General features: G+C 52.9%; 1 protein-coding gene across 1 annotated transcript; it reads left to right on the top strand.

Moving 5' to 3' along the window:
- The first annotated feature begins 2,463 nt into the window (after positions 1-2,463).
- On the top strand, positions 2,464-17,023 carry LOC119856111 (avidin-like). The gene is made up of 5 exons (XM_038403246.2): positions 2,464-2,538; positions 11,027-11,237; positions 14,558-14,690; positions 16,704-16,781; positions 16,881-17,023. The coding sequence occupies exons 1-4, from the start codon at positions 2,464-2,466 to the stop codon at positions 16,735-16,737; spliced, it is 453 nt and encodes a 150-aa protein (XP_038259174.1). The 3' UTR covers positions 16,738-16,781; positions 16,881-17,023.
- The last annotated feature ends 2,120 nt before the right edge of the window (positions 17,024-19,143 follow it).

Raw genomic sequence — 19,143 nt, 5'->3', positions numbered from 1 at the left:
CGGGCCCCAGGACCGACCCCTGGGGCACTCCACTTGACACCGGCTGCCAACTAGACATGGAGCCATTGATCACTACCCGTTGAGCCCGACAATCTAGCCAGCTTTCTACCCACCTTATAGTGCATTCATCCAGCCCATACTTCCTTAACTTGCTGACAAGAATGCTGTGGGAGACCGTGTCAAAAGCTTTGCTAAAGTCAAGAAACAATACATCCACTGCTTTCCCTTCATCCACAGAACCAGTAATCTCATCATAAAAGGCGATTAGATTAGTCAGGCATGACCTTCCCTTGGTGAATCCATGCTGACTGTTCCTGATCACTTTCCTCTCCTCTAAGTGCTTCAGGATTGATTCTTTGATGATGGGTTATACTCAGCGGATGACTAAGGCTGCAGTCACAAATGGGTGCACAGAACCTAAGCTACTGCTGTATCCATACTCATCTGCTCTGATGGACCCCTCAACAGGCGGTCATCAATAGTGGGGTGGCTCCTGCTGGGGCCTTCCCACACTGTCCATGCCAGGGATATCTTTTATCTTGTGGTTTTGGCCACGCCTAACACCTTATGTATATGCATAAGGATTCTAATCACCTTGTCCTTATCTGTACTTCCACACCCCATACATTGTGGGATGCCCCATTTTTCATAGGGTGTTCTCTTAGTTCACCTTATTCTTATTGGCAGCTACGTAAACATGTTTTCATTGGAGCCCGTGGTCAAAGCAGAACTTTTCATGATGTTACTATCAGGAACCTTACTGTCTAGATGGGTACACGGTGGTCTGTTTTCCCAGAACATCACCGGCAGGCACATCCCTTACCGTAATCTGGTTACCTTACTGGCACAGGGTCACTTCTGGTCACTTACCTGTGTCAGGTCGCCTTAAGCCTGGTGAGGCTAAGCTGAAATCTAACAGGTCTCAGCCCGCAGATCTTGCACTACAGTTGTGCTTCACATATATACCAAATGCACACTCATCCCTCCTTCAAACTTGTCCGTCCAACAGTCCTATCCTACTTATATCACACATACATCAGACATTAACTCTATATGAAATAACATGGTCACAACACAGTTAAATGATAACATGAACTAATTGGCATCCGACGAAGTGGGTATTCACCCACGAAAGCTCATGCTCCAATACGTTAGTCTACAAAGTGCCACAGGACTCTTTGCTGCTTTTACAGATCCAGACTAACACGGCTACCCCTCTGATAATTGGCTACAGGTATCACCGCAGCGCATCCAGCTGCTGGGAAGGAGGTCTGGGGCCAGGACTGGCTCTAGGTACCAGCAAAGCAAGCACGTGCTTGGGGCGGCAAAAAACCTAGAGCCGGCCCTGCCTGGGACCAGTAAGGAAAAGGCTGTGAATTGTTCTTGACTTAGAGAGACCAAAAGGCCACACCAAAGCATGGAGCTGGTTTGGCCAGATGTGGCATTGCTAAACTAACAAGAACTGGAACCGGCCCGCGGTTTGCTAGCAAAGATTCTAAAATCTTCACCATGGATTATGGATTTTAACATATTCTACCTAGTCCTGAATATCCGCAGAGTAATGGACTGGCAAATGGGGATTTATAACTGTAAAGAAGTGGGTAAGAGAGGCTGGCCCTGTGTGGTGTTTAGATGTTGCTTGTAATTATTAGAATTGGGAGCACTGGCTGTTGGGAGTCTGAAAGGACAGGAAACAGGAAGGGGGGGAGGTATTGAGAGGCTGGGAGAAAGCTACAGAGGCTGCAGCAGCAGCTTGGTAAAGAGGTTTCCCCTTTGAAAATAAAGTCCTGTTGAAGCTTGTTAGTACCTTGTCTGGTTGATACAGCACCCCTGATCACTCGTTACCACCTGTCTGGGAGGCAGGGGCTGGTGCTGACTGATATCAGACGTCATTATTTCCACTGGAGTTAGTGACCATTCAGAGGCTCAGGATCTTGACTGCTAATGGACTCCAGTTCCCGCCTTGCCCCTGCTCTGCCATGCATGGCACACAGAGAACCTTTGTCCTGCCATCACCTCTCTCACCACCCCGAGGCAATGTGCCCTCACACACCCCGTGAGCCATGGCAGGCACAGCCCTCAGAGCCAGGCACCTTTCCACCTGTCACTGCAGGCCAATGGCCCTGCTGGTCTCTGTCCAGCTCTCCCATGTGCTGGGATCTATCTATGGCTGGTCACTGACCGCACTCCTCACATCACTGCCCAGATCACACGTCCCTTCTTTTCATTTTATCTTGCTGACCCTGCCAGCAGCTGGGGCTGGAGATTGAATGTCAGTAAGACATAAACAAAATAACCGAAGTGCCCGCTCGCTTCTGGGAACTGCAAGGAAAGAACCAACACAGCTCAGGTTGCAGCCCCTGCAAGCTGCAAGGGGATATAAAGACGGGGCCTGACTGGTGACTCCAGACTAAGTGCTCGGGAGACTCAATTGGCTTCTGCAGGTGGCTTCTACTCCAAGTGATGATGGGAAAAACTGGCTTCTCCCTGATCCTCGCCCTGGCTCTGGTGACTGTTGGCACCTCTTCAGAGAGAAAGGTATGGGGCAGACTGGGCAGGGTGAGGGGCCAAGGGGGCTGGGCGCTCGCTCTGGGGTGTCTCAGGACAGAGCGGGGTGAGGGGCTGAGGAGGCTGGGTGCTCGCTCTGGGTGCTCACTCTGGGGTATCTCAGGGTGGGGCAGCGTGAGGGCCGAGGGGGCCAGGCACTTGCTCTGAAGTGTCTCAGGCTGGGGCAGGGCAAGGGGCCGAGGGGGCTGGGGGCTGACTGTCTGATGGATCAGGCTCTTGTAGGGGGTTTCTGCTGTGGGCAGGCAGGAGTGGGAGCTCGGGACCATTGACGGAGGTGAAGAGGGGATGGGGCCTTTCCCCCTGCAGGGATTTCGCTCTGGCTGTAAAGCCACAATGTCTGTTACAGCAAGGGAGATTCTGTCTCCCATAAAGGGCAGGGACAGGAACAGCTCCAGGGGTTATTTCATTGTAAATCTCCCCAACCCCATAGAAGTGATGGAGCTGTGAGCAGTGAGCTGCACGATGGGCGCATTTGGGCTGCAGAGAATAAAGCCCACCAGGCGGTCACTAGCAAACTGGGGAACACATGGGAGAAGGCCTGGAAGCATTATTGTTATTGGGGGTCCCATCACATCTGGTAGATCATAGAATCTTAGGACTGGAAGAGATCTCCAGAGGTCTCTAGTCCAGTCCCCTGCACTCAGGGCAGGACTAAGTATTATCGATTCTAGCCCATCCCTGACAGGTGTTTGTCCAACCTGCTCTTAAAAATCTCCACTGACAGAGATTCCACCACCTCCCTAGGCAATTTATTCCAGTGCTCAACCACCCTGACAGTTAAAGTTTTTCCTAATATCCAACCTAAACCGCCCTTGCTGCAATTTAAGCCCACTGCCTCTTGTCCTATCCTCAGAGGTTAACAACAATATTTCTCCCTCCTCCTTGTTACAACCCTTTATGTACTTGAAAACTGTTATCATGTCTCCCCCACTCCACCTCCCACCTTCTCTTCTCCAGGGTAAAAAAATTGGTTTTGTTTAACCTTTCCTCATAGGTCTTGTTTTCTAGACCTTGAATCATGTTTGTTGCTCTAATCTGTATTTTCTCCAGTGAGTCCACATTTTTCTTGAAATGCGGTACCCAATACTGGACACAATACTCTAGCTGAGACCTAACCAGTGCAGAGTAAAGCAGAAGAATTACTTCTCGTGTCTTGCTTACAACACTCCTGCTAATACATCCCAGAATGATGTTTGCTTTTTTTGCAACAGCATTACACTGTTGACTCATATTTAGCTTCTGGTCCACTATGGACCCCCAGATCGCTTTCTGCAGTACTCCTTCCTAGGCAGTCATTTCTCATTCTGTATGTGTGCAACCGATTGTTCCTTCCTGAATGAAGTACTTTGCATTTGTCCTTATTGAATTTCATCCTATTTACTTCAGACCATTTCTCCAGTTTGTCCAGATAATTTTGAATTTTAATCCTATCCTCCAAAGCACTTGCAACCCCTCCCAGCTTGGTATTATCCACAAAATTTATAAATGTACTCTCTATGCCATTATCTAAATCATTGATGAAGATATTGAACAGAACCATACCCAGAACTGATCCCCGTGGGACCCCACTCGTTATGCTCTTCCAGCATGACTGTGAACCACTGATAATTACTCTCTGGGAATGGTTTTCCAACCAGTTTTGCACCCACCTTATAGTAGCTCTATCTAGGTTGTATTTCCCTAGTTTGTTTATGAGAAGGTCATGCGAGAAAGTATCAAAAGCCTTACTAAAGTCAAGATATACCATGTCTACCGCTTCCCCCCTATAAACAAGACTTGTTACCCTGTCAAAGAAAGCTATCAGGTTGGTATGACATGATTTGTTCTTGACAGTTACACACTGACTGTAACTTATCACCTTATTATCTTCTAGATGTTTGCAAATTGATTGCTTAATTATTTGCTCCATTATATTTCAGGATGCTGAAGTTAAGCTGACTGGTCTGTAATCCCACGGGTTATCCTTATTCCGCTTTTTATAGGTGGGCACTATATTTGCCCTTTTCCAGTCCTCTGGAGTTTCTCCCATCTCCCATGACTTTTCAAAGATAATTGCTGATGGATCAGATATCTCCCATGTCAACTGTTTGAGTATTCTAGGATGTATTTCATCAGGCCCTGGTGACTTGAAGACATCTAACTTAGCTAAGTAATTTTTAACTTTTTCTCTCTATTTTAGCCTCTGATCCTATCCCATTTTCACTTGCATTCGCTATGTTACATGTTGAATCACTCCTAACCTTTTTGGTGAAAACTGAAACAAAAATGTCATTTAGCACTTCTGCCATTTCCACATTTTCTGTTATTGTTTTTCCACCCTCATTGAGTTATGGGCCTACTCTGTCCTTGGTCTTCCTCTTGCTTTTGATGTATTTGTAGAATGTTTTTTTGTTACCCTTTATGTCTCTAGGTAGTTTAATCTCATTTTGTGCCTTGGCCTTTCTAATTCTGTCCCTTCATACTTGGGTTATTTTTTTATATTCATCCTTTGTAATTTGACCTAGTTTCCACTTTTTGTAGGTTTTTTTTTTTTTTTTTTTTTTTTTTTTGAGTTTCAGGTCATTGAAGATCTCCTGGTTAAGCCAGGGTAGTTTCTTGCCATACTTCCTATCTTTCCTACGCAATGGGATAGTTTGCTCTTGTGACCTTAATAATGTCTCCTAGAAGAGACTGCCAACTCCCTTGAACTATTTTACCCCTTAGACTTGCTTCCCATGGGATCTTACCTACCAATTCCCTGAATTTTCTAAAGTCTGCCTTCTTGAAATCCATTATCTTGACTCTGTTGTTTTCCCTCCTACCATTCCTTAGGATCACAAACTCTCTCATTTCATGATCACTTTCACCCAAGCTGCCTTCCACTTTCAAATTCTCAATCTGTTCCTCACTGTTTGTCAAAATTAAATCATAGAATCACAGAATATTAGGGTTGGAAGAGACCTCAGGAGGTCATCTAGTTCAACTCCCTGCTCAAAGTAGGACCTACCCCAACTAAATCATCCAGCCAGGGCTTTGTCAAGCCTGACCTTAAAAACCTCTAAGGATGGAGATTCCACCACCTCACTAGGTAACCCATTCCAGTGCTTCACCACCCTCCTAGTGAAATAGTGTTTCCTAATATCCAACCTAAACCTCCCCCACTGCAACTTGAGAACATTGCTCCTTGTTCTGTCATCTGCCACCACTGAGAACAGCCGAGCTCCATCCCCTTTGGAACCCCCCTTCAAGTAGTTGAAGGCTGCTAACAAGTCCCCCCTCAATCTTCTCTTCTGCAGACTAAATAACCCTCAGCCTCTCCTCGTAAGTTATGTGCCCCAGCCCCCTAATAATTTTCATAGCCCTCTGCTGGACTCTCCAATTTGTCCACATCCCTTCTGTAGTGGGGGGACCAAAATTGGACACAATACTCCAGCTGTGGCCTCACCAGTGCCAAATAGAGGGGAATAATCACTTCCCTCGACCTGCTGGCAATGCTCCTACTAATACAGCCCAATATGCCATTAGCCTTCTTGGTAACGAGGGCACACTGCTGACTCATATCCAGCTTCTCGTCCACTGTAATCCCCAGGTCCTTTTCTGCAGAACTGCTGCTTAGCCAGTCGGTCCCCAGCCTGTAGCAGTGCATGGGATTCTTCATTCCTAAGTGCAGAATTCTGCACTTGTCCTTATTGAACCTCATCAGATTTCTTTTGGCCCAATCCTCCAATTTGTCTACATCACTCTGGACCCTATCCCTACCCTCCATCGTATCAACCTCTCTCCCCAGCTTAATGTCATCAGCAAACTTGCTGAGGGTGCAATCCATCCCATCATCCAGATCATTAATAAATATGTTGAACAAAACCAGCCCCAGGACTGACCCCGGGGCATTCTGCTTGATAGCGATTGCCAACTAGACATGGAGCCGTTGATCACTATCCGTTGAGCCCAACAATCTAGCCAGCTTTCTATCCACCTTATACTCCATTCATCGAATTCATACTTCTTTAACTTGTTGGCAAGAATACTGTGGGAGACCATATCAAAACATTGCTAAAGTCAAGATATATCACATCCATCGCTTTCCCCATATCCACAGAGCCACTTATCTCATCATAGAAGGCAATCAGGTTGGTCAGGCATGACTTGCCCTTGGTGATTCCATGTTGACTGTTCCTGATCACCTTCCTCTCCTCCAAGTGCTTCAAAATGGATTCTTTGAGGACCTGCTCCATGATTTTGCTGGGGACTGAAGTGAGGCTGACTGGTCTGTAGTTCCCTGGGTTCTCTTTCTTCCCTTTTTTAAATATGGGCATTATATTTGCCTTTTTCCAATCATCCAGATCCTCCCCCAATCTAGAACAGCCTCTCCCCTAGTAGCTTTCTCTACCTTGTGAACTAAAAAATTGTCTCCAATACATTCCAAGAACTTCTTGGATAATCTGTGCACTGCAGTGTTATTTTCCCAACAGGTCTCTGGGTAGCTGAAGGCCCCCATCACCATCAAGATGGCAGTTTACAAAGCAGGATGTCGAGTGTAGCTCTGCTCCATACCCCCAGTTCAGCTTTCCCCACCCCTCCCATTACCCAAGTTATACCAGCCAACTGGCCGGACCCAGCAATATCTCATTGGGTGACATCCCCTTGTCTGCTCTCGGGAAGGAAGGGCCCGGTGGTTCTAGGGCCGGGACAAGGAAAAGAGCAGGTTCTTGAAAACAGGTTGCTAATGTTTTAAGTAACATTTTAAAAACCCAGCTGTAAGCACGATGAGTTGTATTTTAACACTTGTTAGCTGGTTATGTTGTAGCCTAGGCTCCCAACTAATACTTAAACTACAACTGGCCTTGTCTACACTAGGGTTCTAAGACTTGTCAGGTAAAACATGTCAGCCAACCTGTTTTAAAGACACATCTTTTTGTCTAGCGTAAGTGTTGTGATTGTGGGCCAGTTTGTATTTTGCAGTTCCATCCCACATTGCAGGAAAGCAGCTGGACTCTGTCTAACCATCTAATCTCATTGCCATGGTACTCGAGGGGCTGATCCTGATCTCATTCTGGTTTCACCCCAGTATAAGTCCAGTGATCTCAGTGGAGTGGCGCCTGATCCCCTCCAGCGTGATGTCAGAATCAGGCTCCTAAAGAGAAGGGCCTGATTTTCAGAGGGGCAGGTGCTCACAGCTGCCTTTGGGGGATGGACGATCGTGGTGTTTGGAGCTCCCAGCCCTGTGGCAGACTTCCTGTCTGACCTTGGCAAGTCACTCATCTCCGTGAATTGGCAGAAGCACGCATGTCTCTACCCCACCAGGGTGTGAGGCTAGGTTCATGCTGGCATGTGAGGATCTGATCCCTTGGTGAGGCGGTAGATTCCGGAGAGCTTCTGGCTGCTCTTGGAGGAGAAGTGCAATGCCTGGATGTGAGTAAAGCACAAGCTGTTGTGGCAGCCACACAGGGGCATCTGCAGAGCCACTTCCTCTGGCAAAGGAAGCTGCACTGAAGGTTCTTTGATGGACAAAGCAGGGAGCTCATCAGGCCTGCATCAGACACAGTGGCCACTAGAAACGCTGGGTGCATGGCTGGAAAGATCAGAGAGGGGGCCATGAGGCCCTTCCCCCGGGCTGGGCCAATGCTGCCCACCCTGCTCCTCTGCGGGTTTCCGCTCCTACAGACAGCTGCCAAGTCAGTGGTGTCTTCTCTGTCCTCTCCCCATTCTCTTGTGTATCAGTGCCAGGGGGCAGGGGGTAATGACACTGCAGGGTGCAGTCCAGACCAGTGAGGGGCTGTCGCCCCCTCCCTTCAAACTTGGGTGCCTCACAATTCTTTGCTGCTGCAGCTCCCAGCTGGGCAGCTCACAAGAAGCCTTCAAGCAGCAGGTCACATCCTGAGTGTCTGTGTGTAGGTGCAGCCTGCCAGCAGCACTCCAGTCACTCTCCGGCTTCCACCAGCCTGGGTTACCACCCACAGTGTGACCCCAACACACTCCCAGTCCTGGATTTTCCCCCAAAATGTGTGTGCTGTACTGTCCAGCCCACTCCTGGGCAGTCCAAACATAGTAGGTCTGTTGCCCTTCTAAGGGAATGAATAGACCAGGGGTCAGCAACCTTTCACAAGTGGTTTGCCAAGTCTTCATTTATTCACTGTAATTTAAGGTTTCGCGTGCCAGTAATATATTTTAACGTTTTTAGAAGGTCTCACTCTATAAGTCTATATTATATAATTAAACTATTGTTGCATGTAAAGCAAATAAGGTTTTAAAAATGTTTAAGAAGCTTCATTTAAAATTAAATTAAAATGCAGATCTTATCAGTTTAGTGTGATCCTTGCCCTGCTTTTCCTTGCTGAGCTTTTCAATGTCCCCAGGCAGGCAGCGGGCTGAGCGGGCCGGCCGCAAGGACCCTGGCTGGCAAGGGACCGGCGGACGGAACCCCAGACTGGCAGCAGAGTGCCACTGAAAATCACCTCGTGTGCCACCTTTGGCACGCATGCCATAGGTTGCTGACCCCTGGAATAGACAATAGTTTGCTACCCTAAATGGAGCTACCCACACACTGCATTCATTTTGATTAAAGAATAAAATAAGTTTATTTAACTACAAGGAGGCAGGTTTTAAGGGAGTACAAGTGTAAGGCATTAAAGTCAGAAATGGCTACAAGAGACATAATGATAAAACACTTCCTCGTAGTAAATTTAACTAACTAGACTCCGTTCAAGGTGAGGTTCCCTTAGCACATGTTTCCAGTATCATTGCTGACCAAATTCTCAGACTGGATCTGCTCCCAAAGTCCAATGGCTGTTTTCCTTTCCCCTCTGACATGCATTTTCCCACGGGATACCCCTAGATAAAGTTCGTTCCTGCTGCGAGCTTGGAGTCAAGGAGTCTGGTGGTGAAAGCGGTTCCCTGCTGTTGTTTGCTAAGATGCAGAACTGTTTGTTCCTGCCCCCCCTCCCTTGCCAAGGAATGGACACTTGACAGGTGATGGCCCATCGGCTTTGATGGCACCTGGCTAGACATGTCACCTTGTCCTTTGTCTTTGTGAAACAGGTTCACCCCCTCCCCAGACTTCTCTGGTGAACACACTTCAATCGCTATTTCTGCGTGTCTTATCTCTTTACATATAATATTGCTACACACATTTTGACCTGATACTCTTGGCCAGTGCATCCTTGATTTTCAAACGATAGCTCACACAGCATATTGTGTACCAAGATTTTGCAGGGGTGTGTAGGATGTGAATACAGAGGTGCGTTCCATCCAGGGGGCTTCACTGGGCCCTGAAGAGCAGCTGGGAATGGGAAGAGGAGCCAGCACTGTCGTCTGCCTGTCCCGGATACGGGCTGGCTATAGAGCTTCCTTCTGAGCGAGATACACAGCAGGTGTGTTCGATCTCAGATCCTTTAATGGTCTGCCAGGGTTGGCCCACGGTGACTTAAATAAAATGTGTGCCACACAGCACCACCTCGTGGCCGAACAGCGTGATACAGCTTAGCATCCCATTACAGTACGAGTGCCATGGAGGCCTGTCAGCTCTCCAGGACCCTCACCCAGCCTGGGCCCCACTGCTCTCTGGGGTGTAGATGCCTGCAGCTGCCTCCTCTCTCCTGCCTCAGTAAGCTCCTCTGCCTGTGGGGAGAGGGACCAGGTGGCAAGGGAATGGAGGACAGCTCCCCCCACCCTATGGGTTAGGAAGGAGAAAGCAAAGGACCTCCCTGGAGCAGAGGAGGTCCCCAGTTCTGTGTTTATGATGTGATGGAGCAGGGAGTGGAGCGTATTGACCTGGGAATGTTGTGTGGGAGTTTTACTAGGACTGTCTGCATTGGTGCTGGATGGTGATGGGGATATCAGGGTGTGACTTCACTGGAGGGACGAACCTGAGCCAGGAGGGGGTTGGGGCCAGGTCCCACCTTCTGCCCGGCAAACTGGACAAAGGCTGGAGGAGGGGCCGGGGGGAGGCTCGGTGAAGGACTGGAGGGGATTTCAATTTGGAGCTGGCTGGGGAAAGAGAGGGAGGCCCAGAACCGTGGTCTGGCCTCCCTACCCCCCAAGATGGGCCTGACTGAGGGGGTCCTGTTTTCTACAACTACAAGCTCTGTTTTGGACTGTGTTCCTGTTGTCTCATAAACCTTCTGTTTTACTGGCTGGCTGAGAGTCATGGTGAATCGCAGGAAGTTGAGGGTGCAGGGCCCTGTCTCCCCCACACTTTGTGACATATGGTTTAGGATTTATTCAGTTAGTTGCATTTTTGGTGGAATCCCCAGCCTGAAAAACCCAGAGACAAGTGGGGAGGGGTCACAGAGGGAGGGAAGGGGCTTCCCTGGAGAGCTCAGGAAGCAGAGCACACACCAAGAGTTCGTTGTTCATCTCCGGTTTGAGTGGTCTGTGCCCTGCGTTCCGGGCTGGCAGGGTCATAGGCTCCGCTGAGCATCGGACCCGCAGTGCAGTGTGGGGCCCCTGTTCCAGCTGACTGTGTCCCTTCCCTTTTCAGTGTGTCCTGTCCGGATCATGGAGGAGCAACCTGGACTGCAGGATGGTTGTATCTGAACTCAGCGAGGCTGGAGCATTCTCAGGTTCATACCACTCTGTGGCAATGGCCCCCAAGGCTGATATCCTGTCATCGCCCCTGCATGGAGTCCAGCACAATGCCAATCAGAAGGAGCAGCCAACCTTCGGGTTCACTGTGAAGTGGCAGTTCTCAGGTGTGTAGCCTACACTGCCTCGGTGCCGGCCAGGTGGAGCCGGGGTAAGCGTGATCTGACAGGGGGCTGAAAAACCTGGGGGTCTCATGCCCCATTCTGGGGGAGGGCTGGTGACTCAGGTACCCTGGGACTGAGGGGTCAGGACAGTGTACAAGGAAAGCCTGTTCCTCAGTCAGTGAGAGGCCTGGAGCCGCTTGTGGTGGTCTCTGAAGGTAGGCCTGGAAGGCACAGTCCAGGCTTAGGCTGGGAGGAGGTGAGTGATGGTCAAACCAAACTTTAAGCGAAAGCATGGAGAGTGGAAGCAGACTGGTCTGGGGAGAAGGACCTGCAGAGAAGGCTCAGGGTGGGGATCTCTGTCTCCACGGAATTCCCTCCCATGCCAGACACATCCAGCTACAGCTCGCAATGGAAAATACTTGATGGAAACTTCGTGATGCTCATGTAATCCACTGACCAGTGTGTTACGTGTCCTCATCGATGCTCGAACCACGGAGGATGTGAGTCCATTACAGACACTAGCTTTGCAGCTCACACTGTAAAGTGTTGTGCGTTAGCTGGGGAGATCCTGGGTTCAGTGCCCAGAGGGTGGTTGTCACGCTTACTTTCCACAAAGACTTGGAAGTTGTCTTCAGGTGGCCCAGCTCAAAACCTCCTTCCCCCAGCCTTGAAATCCAGTTGACTCCTCCTGAGGGAGCAGGAGGATACTGCAGGCAGGGCAGGGAGAAAAGAAATGGGTTGGTGTAGCACAATAGTGAATTTCCATGGCAAAGGTATCAACTTCTGCAGCTGGAATCCGTGGAGCCCTGAGTGGGACAGCCCCATCGTTCAGCCAGTGCTGCAGGTGTTCTGCAGGTTTGCTCTATGCGCAGGCCAGGTTTTCAAGGTTCTCTCTGCTACCAGAGGGGCTAGAAACATGATTTTAATATTAAACGTAATAATTCAGGAGCAAGGGGAGAACTCCATGTTGTGGAATTGTGGAAGACAGGGGGTCCTAATTTAGACCATGCTTCTATTGTCACCCCTTAAACTTCCTTTAATAAACAAAATTGTGCCTTAAATCTCTCTTCTGTAACACACACTGAAGCTGGGAATGGGCGACGACAGGGTTGGATCACTTGGTGACCACCTGTTCTCTTCACTCCCTCTGGGGCACCTGGCATGGGCCACGGTCAGCAGACAGGACACGGGGCTAGATGATCCTTGGTCTGACCCAGTCTGGCCGTTCTAATGCTATTACATTCTTATATGGCGTATCCTTACTGCAGTGGCTTAAACCAAAAGCCCCATGCTTTTACACTGGCGATCCCCAGGTTCAGGGACTCTCAGGGGGCCGGCACGGTCGTGACCGCACCAGGAGCAGGGCAGTGGCACTTGGGGGCAAGGGGGGACTACGCGGGGGCAGAGTGTTGGTGTCGGGGCGGGGAAGCCGTGGACGGGGCGGGCTCAGACTGGGGAGGGGCAGGAAGGCAGGTGCCGTCAGTGGCTGCCCTGGCCGGTGTCGGTGCGGGAGGCCGGTGGGGCCCGCGCAGTGAGGTTTGGCTGGGGGGCAGGGAAGGAAGGGTGCGGATCCTGGACACAGGCGCGACGCCGGGGGTGCTCGGGGGCTGGAGCACCCATGGGGGAAATAGTGGGTGCTCAGCACCCGCCAGCCACAGCAGTTTGGCAGCTCTGGGCGGGTTTGCAGGAGGGCAGAGAGTGGTGGGTGAGTGGGGGGGTCAGGGAGGGGTTGGAGTGGTGGAAGGAAGAGGAGGAAGGAGGGTGGGGTCACGGGGAAGAGGCGGGGAAGGCTTGAGCCGCGGGAGAGGGGCGAGACTCGGGCCGTGGGAGAGAGGCGGAGTGGGGGTGGGGAGGGGCGGGGCTCGGGCTGCGGGGGAGGGGAGGGGTGGGGCTAGGGTAACGCACCCCTGGGGTAAAGCAGAAGTTGGCGCCCCGGACCCTGGCACTGCTGAGGGCGCAGCCGTGGGATTTGGAAATGCCCCTGCAGGCCGGGGGGGGCGGGAGCGGGAGGTGCCCCACTCACCCCCCAACTGCTGCCTGGCGCGGGGATGGGAGGGGGTCCGGCTCTGGGTCCGGAAAACGCGGCACCTCCCGCTGGTCTGCCGTGGGTTAAAGGGGTGTAACCGCTGCGCTCCCCCTGGGGTGAGGCAGGCCGGGGGGCTGGAACAATGTGTATAGTGGGGGGGCCCTTGAACCAAGCTGTAAACCCCGCGTATGGTGGAAGCCACGTGCAGGCAGGGAGTGCGTCAGCCCCCCACACCCCGAGTTCCAGCCCGTCTGCAGGCAGGGGGTGAAAGGCAGCAGCCTGCACCGCAAGGCCAGGCGCGCCGGGGCCGGGCCCGGGCCGGGGCTGGGGCGTCCTTTGGGAAGGTTCCTGTCCCTGGGAAGGGGAGGCAGGAGGAGCAGAGGCGCAGCGAGGAGGCAGCCCGAGTCCCTGGGAGCCTGGCCCAGAGTCGAGCCGGGAGAGCCCCAGCCCCAGAGTCGGCGCCGATGGGGAAAGCTGTGGGGCCCAGGGCGGCTGGGCAGGGCTCAGAGCTGCGCGCAAAGCCGCTCTCCCCTGCCGTGTTTGCATCCGAGATACCTGGCTGCAAGACCCACTTCTCCTGCAGAGCTGAATGACCCGCAGGGCCCTGCGTTGGGCCAGCTGTGCGGTAGCAGAGGGGTAACGGCAGGGAGGCCCGTTACTGAGGGCGGGCGAGCGACTCGCCTCGTATTTTGCTTCAGCGTGTTGGCTTGGGGGGCACTCAGCACGGGGGTTCCCAAAGGTGCGGGCTGAGTCTGGGGGGGGTTAGAGTGACCCTAGAGCGTCCTGCTGGGCTGGCGGGGTCCCTTGGGCCTGAAGGCAGACAGGGAGAAGGAGGCTTGTGCAAGGTCCCGTTGCATGAGAATCAGAGCCTGTCTCTGCAGACGCATCGCTCGGGGGCCAGGCTGTGATGGGTGATTAAGGCCTGTCTTGGGCTGACCTGGCATGGGGCTGGGGGGCAGTGATGCCAAAGGGAAGGCTGACATTGCTTGCTGCTGCAGAAACCTCCGGCTCCACCTTTGGGCAGCTGCTTCTCCCTCTCCCCATTCCACACCCAGTGTTCTGTCCCCTCCCCAACTTCCTTGCCCCCCCCCAGCCTGCTGCCCCAAGAATGGGTCACTGCACTGACCCTCGACGCTGCCGAGGACCCAGTGGGTCGCTCTGGTGTGACTATTGCAGGTGCATGGCACCACCCCAGCGACACGCAGCAGACTCCCTAGGGCTCCGGGCTCTGTCTGGGGACCCTGTGCCGGGATCTCAGAGCGAGCAGCGCTGACCCTGTCACTCTATCACCTGACAGAATCTCCACCAGAGTCCATGAGCGTCTTCGTGGGCCAGTGCTTCATGGATGACCAGGGAGAAGAGACCCTGCAGACCACGTGGCTGCTGCGCCAGGAGGTCGGATCCCCCAATGCCAACTGGGAAGCGTTCAGGTGGGAGACGGGACACAGACTGCCCAGAAGCGAAGGTGCTGCCTGCAGAGCCAGGACTGCAGGGCCTGGCCCCATCTGTCCTCAGCGCTGTGCCAAGGGCTGGGATCCCAAGCCTGGCTCTGAGGCTGTGGTGCTGGAGATCCAGGGAACCCAGTGTAGGATGAGGTGGGGCAGAGCAGGTCTCTCAGCCCAGAATCACAAACTCTTGGGGGACCCACCATGTGCTGTAGGAATTTTAGGGGGGAAGCCCTAAGGCCCGTGCTATGCAGGGGGTCAGATTAGTCCTAGGGCCTATGCTGTATAGGGGGACAGGCACAGATCACAATGGTCCCTTCTGGCCTGGGAATCTAGGAAGCCATGTATCTTGCTGAGGAAGGATGAAGGTGTAACGACGTGGCCTTTGGCAGTACACTTCTGAGAGTATCAATTCAGGACAAATTGCTTAGAGCAGGGCAGTCACAGCCCAAAGCTGGGGTTCCTTTGCACATCAATGCAAACCAAACTAGCCAAACAGAGAGGACTTTGGTTTTATCCCACTGGCTAACCAGAAGTCATACAAGCAATTAACTTAGACACTCCAGTGTCCCAGTATCACCACCAGTGCCACTTGTTGTGGGGACGAATGGTTATGAAAACCAATACCCCAGTAAAAGAAAAAAGGTTCTCTCGATCCCAAAGGACCAAGTCCCAGACCCAGGTCAATATACAAATCAGATCTTACCTACAAATCACGCTGTTGCCAATCCTTTAGAATCTAAAGGTTTATTCATAAAAAGAAAGAAATATAGATGAGCGCTAGAATTGGTTCAATGGAATCAATTACATACAGTTATGGCAAAGTTCTTGGTTCAGGCTTGCAGCAGCGATAGAATAAACTGCAGGTTCAAATCAAGTCTCTGGAGAACATCCACAGCTGGGATGGATCATTCAGTCCTTTGTTCAGAGCTTCAGTTTGTGGCAAGGTACCTCCAGAAGTAAGAAACAGGACTGAAGACACAATGGAGGGGTTTCCAGGGCCTTTTATATCCTCTGCCATGTAGAAGGACACCCCTTTGTTCTTACTATGGAAAATCACAGCAGCAAGATGGAGTTTGGAGTCACATGGGCAAGTCACATGTCCATGCATGACTCACTTCTTTACAGGTAGAGCAGCCATTGCTCACATGCTGCCTTGAACGTTCTCAGGAAGGCTTCCCATATGTAGATTGGAGTCTCCCAAGGTCCATTGTCAGTGAAGTGTTTCTTGATTGGACACTTAATCTGAAAATTCCTTTCTCAAGAAGCTGACCACATGCTTCACTGAGGCTACTAAGAATCAAACACATTGCGATACAAGTAAATAGCCAGTATTCATAACTTCAAATACAAAAATGATACACACATATAGACAGCATCATTATAACCTGCAAATTATAACTTTTTCATAGACACCTCACTTGACCTCCTTTGTACAAGATTTGGTGCAACTATAGGACCTTGGTTGCAACAATGATCTATACAGTCACAATTCATGTCAATAATGTCACAGAAGGTTTGCTGAGTTCCCTGGGCCCTGTCACACCCCAGGGCTGTGTGTGATCCCCACAGCTCTTCTCCAAGAACTTGCTAATGGGTGAGCAACCCACCAGGGGTGTGGACATCCTGTGAGGGGGAGCATCCCCAGGGTAGACGAGTCAGTCGCCAGGGAAGAGCACAAAAGGTGGCCTTGCTAACCCACCCAGGAGGGTATGGCTGGATGAGCAACCCACAGAGCCCCTGCCCACCCCTGGGGTGCAGCTGGGTAGCTCTGAGGCCATGCCAGTGCGGGGTGCCCACAGCCATGCTGCCTCCCTGGGCTGGGCGGCTGGGTGCCCCCATGAAATGGAGCCTGGAGGAGGTGCCTCTTTGGGCTTATATCCATCTCAGATTAATGCACCTTGTGCCCCTGCCCCTCCCCCCCCACCCCGTGTATGGGACAGCCCCAAGCGCAGGCCTGTGCTGAGCCAGTAACTCCAGCTCTGTGCTTCCCCGCAGGGTCGGCACAAATATTTTCACCCGGATCAAGTGACAGAACGTGGGCAAATCCATGAGGAGCGACGGTGCCCGGTGACCCAGCAGTACCGTGACCACACTCTGCAGCCCCAGGGCTCAAGGCCCCCCCATCCGGGATTGTTCTGGTCTCTCTCGAGAGATTCTCACCTGGCCTCAGGGCTGTTTGCTGGGTTGCAGAATCGCCTGTCTCTGTCTCCACCTCCCCCTCGCTCTCTGGTGACCCCCCCCAGAATCGCTGTCCGCAGCCCCCCTATGCTGCAGTTTAGTTCCTTTCCCAGTAAAGCTCTAGTGCGGGAGGCAAATGAGTCTCTGGTGTTTTTATCGCTCTTGGCCCTTGGGGTGAAGCTGTTGCTGAGCCGTGATTCCCACCTGCCCCTCCCTGGTTTCCCTGGGAAGTGCTGGATTCTCTCCTGTTAGCAGGGCCCTTCCTGGGACACCCGTTGGCAGGTTCATCCCCCTGGTTCGCTCCTTTGCTCCTTGCCTATGGCCAGGGGCACACAATACAGCAGCCCAAGGAGGCGCCCTTCCTGGCTAAACAGCCTTTCGCTCACTTGGGAGGTTCCTGTCCAGCGCTCTCAGCCCCGGGTTTCGTTTCTCTCCAGCATCCGGCGCCGCCCACCTTGAGGTCTAGGCCCCAGGAGGCAAACAAACATTTTCCATCAGAAAAGCAGGGCTCAGTTCTGTGTGGTTCTCCCTTGAAACCCTCCACGGGAGGTGTAAGGCTCCAGAGGAACCCGGCACGGGGAGGCTGTTTTGTGCAGGGTGTCCAATTCCGCTGGGGTCAGAGTCCCATTTTAGAGATGATCTTAGGGCAGCATCTGAGCCTGGTACCAGGTGCTCCCCTCGGCTCCCCACTCTCACTGGGTTGGTTGCACAAAGGTCCAAGGGAGGATCTGGCCTATATGTAGCACCCGAGGCCGGGTCTGCTGGTGACACGTGGCGCTGGTGCAGGGTGACCCGATGTCCCACCCAGGTTGCAGTGCACTTGCAGCGTGCTAGTGAAGACGCTCCAGCCCTGGCGGGAGAAGCTCCCAGCAGCACAGTGACCCCGGCCCAGCGCTGTCCTGCTCCCCACCCCACATGGGGTCCCGCCCAGCCCAGCTCCCGCCTCCGCACCCGAACGAAAGACACGCTGCACAAAGGACGGTGAGGGGGCGTCTCGGACAGCCCATGAGAGCTGGAAGTTGCCGGCCTCTTCCAGGAACAGGTTGGGAGGGGGGGACTAAAACTGCAGAGCAAAGAGACCAGTAAGTGTTACGGGGGCCTGATCCCCAGGGGACCCCTCCCTGTGCCCCCAGACCCCCTACCTCTAGGGGACCCCTCCCTGTTCTCCCAGCTCCCCTGCTCCAGGGGACCCCTCCCTGAGCCCCCACCTCCCTGCTCCCAAGGGACCCTCCCTGTGCCCCAGCCCCCCACAGCTCCCAGAAGACCCATCCCTGTGCCTCCAGCCCCACCCCCAGCCTCTAAGGGACACCTCCCTGTGCCCCTAGCCACTGCCCCTGCCTCTAAGGGACCCCTCCCTGTCTCCCCAGCCCCCCCCCCCGGCTCCCAGGGGATCCCTCACTGAGCCGCCAGCTCCCATCTGGGCAGGGGGAGGGCTCAGGCATAGGTGTAGTTTGATGTCTATTTGAGGGGCAGGGGCCAGCGGGGCTTGAGCCAGCTCCGCAGGATGGGTCCAGGGAGGCAGCGCTACATCCCCCCCCCCCGACTCACCTCATGTCACGGAGTCCCCGGGCGATGCGATGCTCTGGAGCTGCTCCCCATGAAGCCAGAGAGGCTGTGGCTCAGACCCAGCCACTGAGAGGGAACCGGGCCCCATCCCTTCCCCAGCCGCTGAGTTCCAGGCCAAGTTGCAGAAAGATCCCTCCTGGCGGAAGCTCAGGGACCTGGCCAACCTCAGTGTGGTACGGACCATGAGGAGAGGTTGCCAGGAGAGGTTCCTGTGGGAGAAGGGGTTCCTGTACCGAGAATGGGCTCCCCCAGGGGAGGTGGAGTCCTGTGGGGTCAGGAGGCAGCTGGTGGTACCCCAGAAGTATCGCCGCAAGCTCCTATACCTGGCCCATGACATCCCCCCTCAGGGCACCAGGGAATCCGGCGCACCCAGCAGAGGTTGCTACAGGCCTGGGGTCTTTACCACTGTCCGGCAGTATTGCCGATCCTGTGACCCCTGTCAGAAGGTGGGGAAGGCCCGGGACAAGGGGAAAGCGGCTTTGAGACCTTTGCCCATCATAAAGGAACCTTTCCAGAAGGTGACCATGGACGTAGTGGGACCTCTCGGCAGGATGACCCGGTCGGGGAAGATATACATTCTGGTGGTGGTAGATTTTACCACCCACTACCCCGAGGCAGTGCCCTGAGCTTCAATTGAAGCAGACATCGTGGCAGATGCACTGCTGACCATTTTCAGCTGAATGGGGTTCCC

Source organism: Dermochelys coriacea, chromosome 5 (genome assembly GCF_009764565.3).
Source record: "Dermochelys coriacea isolate rDerCor1 chromosome 5, rDerCor1.pri.v4, whole genome shotgun sequence".
In the NCBI taxonomy this organism is placed as follows: domain Eukaryota; kingdom Metazoa; phylum Chordata; order Testudines; family Dermochelyidae; genus Dermochelys; species Dermochelys coriacea.
Note: the sequence above shows the minus strand (reverse complement) of the source record. Positions and strands in the feature narration are given on the sequence as shown.

Excerpts from the sequence above, each read along its gene's own strand:
- LOC119856111 (XM_038403246.2), top strand. The coding sequence starts at position 2,464 with ATGATGGGAAAAACTGGCTTCTCCCTGATCCTCGCCCTGGCTCTGGTG. Across the intron at positions 11,238-14,557 it reads TGTGAAGTGGCAGTTCTCAG|AATCTCCACCAGAGTCCATG; the intron begins GTGTGTAGCCTA and ends ATCACCTGACAG. Across the intron at positions 14,691-16,703 it reads GCCAACTGGGAAGCGTTCAG|GGTCGGCACAAATATTTTCA; the intron begins GTGGGAGACGGG and ends GCTTCCCCGCAG.